The sequence below is a fragment of the Sinocyclocheilus rhinocerous genome, unplaced genomic scaffold (genome assembly GCF_001515625.1).
Source record: "Sinocyclocheilus rhinocerous isolate Xijiao unplaced genomic scaffold, SAMN03320098_v1.1 scaffold896, whole genome shotgun sequence".
Taxonomy (NCBI): Eukaryota; Metazoa; Chordata; class Actinopteri; order Cypriniformes; family Cyprinidae; genus Sinocyclocheilus; species Sinocyclocheilus rhinocerous.
In genome coordinates, this window is record NW_015648505.1 from 853,092 (window position 1) to 862,301 (window position 9,210).

The 9,210-nt window shown below is 34.1% G+C and overlaps 1 protein-coding gene across 1 annotated transcript in view; it reads right to left on the minus strand.

Annotated features, from left to right (window-relative positions):
* Positions 1-2,853: 2,853 nt before the first annotated feature.
* Positions 2,854-9,210, minus strand: part of LOC107709757 (vacuolar protein sorting-associated protein 37D-like) — a 46,347-nt gene continuing 39,990 nt past the window's right edge. Inside the window, exon 4 of the mRNA XM_016514362.1 lies at positions 2,854-3,698. Coding sequence (XP_016369848.1) covers positions 3,324-3,698 — 375 coding nt within the window. The 3' untranslated portion in view covers positions 2,854-3,323. The remainder of the gene's footprint in view (positions 3,699-9,210) is intronic.

Below are 9,210 nucleotides of genomic sequence, written 5' to 3' on the forward strand. Positions count from 1 at the left end.
TGTTGCAGTGGTGTTTGTCCTTCTGTAGATTTCTCCTATCTCCACATATGATCATGGAGCTCAACTAGAGTGACCATCAGGTTCTTGTTCACCATGCTAACCAAAGCCCTTCTCCATCAGTTGCTCAGTTTGGCCAGGAGGCCAGCTCTAGGAAGAGTCCTGGTTGTTTCAAACTTCGTCCATTAAAGGTAACAGAGACTACATGCTTCTGTGAACCTTCAATGAAGCAGATTTGTTTTCTGAAATGTGTGGCTTGACGCAAACCTGTTTCTGAGCTCTACAGGCAGTTCCTTTTGACCTCAGGGCTTGGTTTTTGCTCTGATATGCATTATCAGCTGTTAGACCTTTTATTAAGACGTGTGTGCCTTTCCAGATCATATCCATTCAATTGAATTTGCCACAGGTTAACTTCGTTTGACGTGTAGTGACATCTACAAGCAATATGAATGCTCCTGAGCTAAATTTCAACTGTCCCAGATAATGGGACGATTGCATAAGTATGAATACTTATGCAATGGAATCATTTTATTTTTTTATTTTTAATACATTTGCAAAGATGTTAAAAACCTGTTTTTTTGCTTGACAATTATGGTGTATGGAGTATAGATTGATGTGGAAAAAAACTAATTTAAAGCAGTTTAACATAAGGCAGCAACAAAACAAAATGTGAAAAAAATGAAGGGTTATGAATACATTCGCAAGGCACTGTAGATATATATATATACATATATACAGTGCCTTGCGAATATATATATATAGTTTCACATGTTATGTGTAAGGCTCCATACACTTTGAATACATACACATTTAAATAATTTTTTTTAAGAAAATGCGGCCACGATTTACCCAAAATGTACACTAAATAAAAATAAATATAAATTTGTTCATTTTCATTAATTAATATAAATTCATATTGTAGACAAAAACAAACTAATAAAAATGACAAAATGCACTACAATATTGCTAAAACATTACATTTTAAATGTAATATTTTAAATATTACTAAAACTGTAATAGTATCTGTAATACCCTGACATTTTGGACCTTCGGAAAAAAGAAGAAAAAAAAAGGAAAATGGAATTTCTTTATATCAGAAGTTAAAAACATGCTTATAATGAAAGAGATGAAATTGTACTTTTAATGTGTGTTTGAATGAATAAATAAATGGGTTCAGATTTAAAAAATGGGTGCAAACAGTGCTGGTTAGGTCTTGGCACTTGTAACTTTGTGCTGAATTCCACTCATGTCAGAAACAGATGAAGGTTAGTATCTGCTCTGCACCTCTTATTGATCCCTACAGGGTGTTAAAAGTAAAGGCACATAACACTACTCTCTCCGTTGTAATAATTCATAATGCATCATATTTTCCCATAGCTGCTCAAAATACAATCTCCACTGAAAGTGAACGCAGAACTTTCCGGCCTGGAAATAAAATCCTAACAAATAAACAGTGTTTGATGTCCATAAGGGGTATTCCATAACAGGATTTCCATAAATAAGTAAATCCCTCACTCTTAGATATGATTTTCATTGGCACTGGTTTAAGAGCACACTTATTATAATGTATTTTGTGCTAATCCGAGTTTATTTGTAACTCTATTCAGCTGTAGCTTAAGACTAAAGGCATATCCCTGGAGCAAAATCAGCCGTCTATGAGAGCTCAGTCAAAGACAACAGCGTGCCCATACTTTCTGACTACAAACTCACTGCAGTGGCAAAAAAAAAAAAACTTGAAACAACAGTGTTTGGCAGGTTTGGGCTTTCAAAGATTTCAGCTGCAGCTGTGTCAATGATAAATAAACCATCTGAACCGTTCTCATTGTAAAACGAGTCTCGCACAGACAAACGCACTTAATCAGTTCATCTAACCCAAGCTTGTAATCTTTTTTTATTGTGAAGAAAATTCCCTAATATACCAAAACTTGTCTGATAGAAAAATAATAATAGGGTGAATCTCACAAAAATATGTCTGGGTCATACTTCACCCCAAAATCAAAAGAAAAATAAATAATACACTTTATTTTCCATCAAGAAAACGTTTTAGGAAGACTAATATTTTAGATTCTGCATTTGTTTTATGTAGTTTACACACAGTTTGCAATACTACAATGTGCGTTTATTTATTTGTAATCTACAATATTTTCAATAATTAATTTTTAAAAAGAAAACATATTTTAGGGACAGTTTTGTGCACAGTTTACAAACAGTCTCATTATTGCAATGTGCCTGAATAGTTTACTTAGGCTTTTACATTTATTTGTATTATTATTATTTACTTATCTTTGTATTTCACTATATTCTGAATAACAATTCATTTTTAAAAAAAGAAAGCATTCTAATTTTTATGGGCAGTGTTTTTGCATTGTGACATATTTTTGTAATTCACAATATTCTAAATAATAATACATTTAAGAATGAATATATTTCATTATACAATATTTTATTTTAAAAAGAATTTAATACTACATTATGCACAAACATGTTGTAAATATTATTATTATTACTGTTATTATTATTTGTTTCTTATTTTGATTTTGAGACATGCTCGGCAGATTTTTTTTAAATAAAAGAATTGATACTTTGTATAAGATATATGAATATATCATTAATATATCAACAATAATAATAATAAATGAATATATCAATAATAATAATAAAAAATAAATAATACATTTATTGAGATTTATACACAAAACAAGTGAAATGAATGCAACTCATTTTTGAATCTCAAGTAAATTTGCTGCTTTAAGAATGATTCTATGCTGTAAAAAGAAAAACATATGGATTAAGAAACAGTGCAGCCAGTAAAATTACAGTAAGAGCAGGAAAATAAAATACGAAACAACCAAGATATAGGTTTAAAATAAACATCATGATTAGACTTTATTGAACACCCATAAACATTACAAAAAGGTGTCATTTTCCAAGTCCCTCGGCGGCCCAAAAGACCTTCCAGTCTAAAAGCAGTGTCTCGAGAAACAGGGCACTTCCCTCACACAAACAGCAGCTGAACTCCTGCCACATCCCGACTAAACCCACACAAAAACCAAACAGATCGAAGTGAAACGAACAAGCAACAACGACAAGCGACATTAACAAATACTTTATGGCTTTCCGCTCTCCTCCCTTTTTGGGTACATGAAGGTTTGAATTCATGGCAGCATCATTATTATATATGGACTCGATGAAGGCTTCACGTGGTCTCTGCGTAACTTGGCTTTCATGTTATCGACACGGAGGCTCGGGCTGATGGGGACTGGGCCTGTACAGCTGCTGCAATCGGACCGGTCTCACCGGCCACCCGGGTAACTGTCCAATTACTCTCAGGCCGACGGGCTGCCGGAGTGACGGGCGCAAGGCCCCGAGACCTGCAGCTGGCCTGAGCGGGAGTCCAGAGGAGGTAGGACCGAAGCGGAGGAAGAGGAAAGCGGCAGCAGGATGGCCGGGGTCAGACCGTATCGGAGCTGGAAGACACGGGGAGGGCCGTGTGCGCTGATGCCGTTTGGCCGGGACTCCTTATGTTCCTCCTCCCTCTTCAGCTCCTCCTCCTGTTTCTTCGCTTTCCTGTCGGCTTTGTTGAGCTCCTGGAGCTTCTCAGCTTGAGCGCGGCGGATATGGTGCGTCTTCCTGTGGCTTTGAAAAGAATCAAGGAATTCCTCCAGGGGCACGTGGCCCTCCATGAACCTCTCCAGCAACTCCTGTGAAGGTCAAATGACAAATAAACAGGTATCAGAGGACAGGAAGTCCAGATGGATTCATAACGAGTGTGACGCAGACGCAGACGCAGACGCAAACATCCTCATCGTCTTCCAAGACAAATGGCAAAACCTAGTTGTATAAGGAACAGTTATTTCTATATGACCCTTCAAAATGACTTTGATGGTGGAATCTCATGCGGTCCAATTGATTACATAATTTAAAGAAATATTTCTGCATTAAATAAACCCTGCTGAAGAAAAAAAAAAACAGTTTAGACCAGCCTAAGGTGGTTTGCTGGTCTTAGCAGGTGTAAGATGGTCAGCCGAATCCCTTAGACGTAATACATTTACTTGAAGTACCCACTGAAATTTTAGTTAATATTTCAATAATTTTTGAAAACATATTTACATGTTCAAGGTTCTTTGATATCGGTTAATGGTGACATGACACGCAAGTAAACAGATAAAATATTGAATATTTTTTTTAGTATTTTATTGTATTGTTTTTATTTTGAAATTATTTATATATAGTGCTGTACAACTAACCTCTTTTTAATTCACATTACATTCACACCGCTGTTTTGGGAACTCAATGCAACAAAACAAAACAAAACAAAACAAAAAATAAAAACTATTATTAATATTATTTTATTAATGACAGTTTTAACTCTACATTTTAAAAATAGACAGAAATTTTTAAATAAATGAATATTAGATCATTCTAATAATTTTATTTCATGCAAAAATTTAGACACTTAATTCTTAAATTCTTCACTTACAAACATTCAAACCCTTGAGTTTTTGAAAATTCTCAAGTGTGTTTTTTTTTTGTAGAATACTGGTGAAATGCCGTAAACCTCTGTCCACAAAAATGTTGGAAATTATGTAAATGTGTATATAAAATTAATCTTGCACATACTGTGTTCCAAAATGTGTGTTAAACACAGCACATGCAGAGATGGAGTTGACTGCATTTACTGCGAACAAAGCCGCTCTGAGACACTGAAAACTCCAAATTATGAGCTGTGTGCATGTAGACCACAGTGCAAATTGTTGCTTCACTTTGAAACATGCAGCACAACATGATTACACTACATAATTAAATTGCAGCCTTTGTTATGCTAATTGCATTAAGCTATATCATGGTTTCAGCTTCAAGTTTGATTAATTGTGCAGCCCTATTTAGCTAATTAGTTAACTTAGTTATTCACCCCTGGTAGCTGATTTTCCAGCCTGGTCAGCCTATGACTAAAAACTACGTTAGGGTAATTTAACATGTATTTTTAAGTAACATTTTTAGTTACTTGACAAAAACACTGTGGGGCTTAACAAACGGACAACGATTATGTCTGCACAAATAATCACACAATAAATTTACCATGACCCTGAAGTGTCTGTGGAAGGCTCTGCTGGAAGGGGCAGGTGTCTACACTCGGTCTGTCTCAGTATGGGGACTGAATAATTGATAAGTCTTGTCTGCACAAACCCACACCCTAAATGTCCTCACAGACAGAACAATAAAGACTTTCAGGACACCTCCCCTGGCAACCTACACATCAGTGTGAGACAATAACATGCAATGAGCAACTCTAACCCGGTACTGTTATTGTTCATCTAAAACGATTTCATTCGTTTTCATTAATTGAAAAAAAAAAAACATGAAATCAATATACATATGTAAATATTAGCTGAAAATCTTAAGCAAAAATTAGAAATTTGCTTTGGCAACTGAAATAAAATGTTTAAGTACTACACTTACTAAAACAAAAACTGAAAAAGCTAAATTGAAATCATAAAAAATTTTTTTTTTAAAAATAAATAAATTTACTAAAACTTAAAACAAAAGCGAAAAATATTAAAATAAAAGCTAATTAAAATATTAAATACTATAATCATATATATATATATATATATATATAGTGCCTTGCCTCATTTTTTTCACGTTTTGTTATGTTGCTGCCTTATGTTAAACTGCTTAAATGTACTTTTTTACACATCACTCTACACTCCATACACCACTTTTAATTTCTTGCCTTTTCAGAAAATATTTCGTTTTTATTTTTTCCAAAGAAAAAAAGTAGCTATATATGTTGCTATATAGTTGCTATGGTGTTATGAGTGGTTTAGTATGTGAGGTTGCTAGGGTGTTCTGGGCTATAAAACAAAATGAAAATATAATAATAATAATAATAATACTATGATACTATAAATAAATAATATTAAAATAACACTGGTTTCTAGAATGTTGCTCAGTGGTTTTTATTGGCCCAAGCCAAAAGAGCTCACCGCTAAGTCTGTGATATTCTTATCTATAGATACGGCTTGGGTCCCTCTTTCAGTGCAAGCCTGTGTTTTTTCCCCTCGTTTAACTGTTTGGCAGAAATCATGTCAAAAATATCATAACACACCTTTCCAAACACAACAAACACTGCATGACAAGTTAATACTATAGAGCCAGGGGGTTGTTCAAATCCCTCAAGCATAAGCAATAGTAATCATGCTTACCTCAGTGGGGTTTCCCTGTGTAATCAACAAAAAAATTACTACTGCATGAATCCAAAGTCATACATTCAAAGATTTTATTTTTAAAGGACCATTTGTCTTAATGGATGAAGCAGAGCCCTCGAACCGTGTTTCATGTGGTCTCCTGGTGTTTATTAGCTTTTTTATAATTCTTGATCAAGGCATCATTAAAATGTTATAGTTTCATATGAGAACAGACTATGAACAGTTGCCATCAGCCCTTTTCCAGACGCTGTTGCACTAATAGAATATGCAAGTCCTGTGGGAATTCACGGCCTAATCCAGCTCAGAAACACACGTGCGGGACTGATGTTTTGTCTGGCACGCTTCCTGCTGAAGGCTGGCTCTCTGTACAGCTTACTTTTGATGGAGTGAGATTATCAATCAGATGGCAGGGGCATAATGACAAAGTCACGGAGTTATTGATCGGGCCTGTGTGGGGTGGAAGACACAGTGCTTGTTTACAGCCTGAGGACGGATAAACCTACGTAGATCAATCAGACAAAGCTGAACGGATGGGGCAGGGCGGCTGAGACGACAAGAGAAGACGTCTAAGGAGTATTTTTTCCTAATGGCCCATGTTATGCTGAGCTGTTTCAAGCCCTTTGTAGAATAGTCTGTGATGCTAACACATTACGTAATGAATGGTGACGTCCAGTTTGTGGTCAAATCATTCTTCTATATTTTCAATGAATCCATTCAATTGGTTCATAAATAAACAGTCTAGAGTCAACCGCTCACTGATTCATTGACCTGAATATGATTGTTTTTTTCTCATGAAATTACAATAAACACCCTTACTAATAAAATTTAACCTCCCCCCAAAAAATTAATAAACAGCTATGTGTGCCTACATATTGTTTTTGAGAATGTTTGGGGTCAGCAGGAGTTTTTTAAAGGAATTATTAATTTTATTCAGGAATGACGGATTAAATTGATTAAAAGCCACAGTAAGGACTTTTACATTGTTACCAAAGACTTCTATTTTAAATAAAAGCTGTTCTTTTGAACTTCCATTGGTTTTCACAGAAATATTAAGCAGCACTGTTTTCATATTGATAATATTAAGAAATGTTTCTTGAGCAGCAAATCAGCCTATTAGAATGATTTCTGAAGGATCATGTGACCCTGAAGACTGCTGAAAATTCAGCTTTGCATCACAGGAATAAATTACACTTTAAAATATATTAAAACAGAAAATAGTTGTTTTAATTGTAATACTATTTCACAATATTACTGCTTTACTGTATTTTTTGATCAGCTGAATGCACAATTGGTGAACCTAAGAGACTTCTTTCAAAAACATTAAAAAAAAAAAAAAAATCACATTGACCCCAAACTTGAATGGTAGTGTAATATGCTAAATCATTTTTATCATTTTTTTGTTAAACAGTTCATTGAAACACACTTTTCATTAGAAAAGATTTGTGGAAAGACTTCCCATCACTAGTAATGAATGCTAACAACAAACATGAGCACATGGATGAAAAACAGGGATGGCCATGCTAAAATGTAATTATATCCATATAAACAGATGGAACCATTTTCATGCTTCTAAGACAATGAGGGCTGATGTTATAACAACTGTTGTATTCATATTGAACAATTTGTATAGTCTATCACTTCATAACTTGTCCTGCACCTGTGCTATAAATGCGAGAATAAATTACACTTTAAAATATATTAAAACAGAAAATAGTTGTTTTAATTGTAATACTATTTCACAATATTACTGCTTTACTGTATTTTTTGATCAGCTGAATGCACAATTGGTGAACCTAAGAGACTTCTTTCAAAAACATTAAAAAAAAAAAAAAAAATCACATTGACCCCAAACTTGAATGGTAGTGTAATATGCTAAATCATTTTTATCATTTTTTTGTTAAACAGTTCATTGAAACACACTTTTCATTAGAAAAGATTTGTGGAAAGACTTCCCATCACTAGTAATGAATGCTAACAACAAACATGAGCACATGGATGAAAAACAGGGATGGCCATGCTAAAATGTAATTATATCCATATAAACAGATGGAACCATTTTCATGCTTCTAAGACAATGAGGGCTGATGTTATAACAACTGTTGTATTCATATTGAACAATTTGTATAGTCTATCACTTCATAACTTGTCCTGCACCTGTGCTATAAATGCGAATGAAACCTCAAAATCAAGCAGCTTGTTGAGTACTATTATTAAGCAATTAGATATACAATTTTTGCATGGTGGGCAAAAACATATCAAATATTTATTGAAGGAGGGACCCGAGTCAGATCTAGAAACCAAAATATAATTGAGACGTGAGGGCTGGCTTTTTCTGTGGCTGTGGTCTTTTTTCTGTGAAATCTCTACTGATTTTTAATAAGTAAACAATATTGTTAGTAAGATAACAATTGAAGCAACTTGAGTTTACCCGATTATCCATTAAAAAAGAATGCTAAAATGTGAGTATCAAACAGGATACATCAGGTTTTTGAAGATTGTTTATTTGTACATCTCTAAATTATCAATGTATTACCTGTATCATAAAACTAAGCATTTAAATATCAGCAACTGTGCCAAATTGCATATTTTTACTCAGTTTGGGCCTCTGAAAAAAAATGTAGTTCCATAGTTCCATATTCTTCTGTATCATACTATAGGTGCCATAAAAGCCTTATGTATCAAAAAACACATACAAACTTTATTTAATAATTTTTTTATATTTTGTCTAAAGGTTCAACAAACCATTCCCTTAAAAAAAAAAGTGGGGTTGGGTTATAGACCTATATCTACAGTAATTGGAAACGCACCTGAGCACCAGGTTTGGTCAAATGTTCTTAAAGGGGTCATATGATGCTGCTAAAAAGAACATTATTTTGTGTATTTGGTGTAATGAAATGTGTTTATGCGGTTTAAAGTTCAAAAAACACATTATTTTCCACATACTGTACATTATTGTTTCTCCTCTATGCCCCGCCTTTTTGAAACGCGTCGATTTTTACAAAAC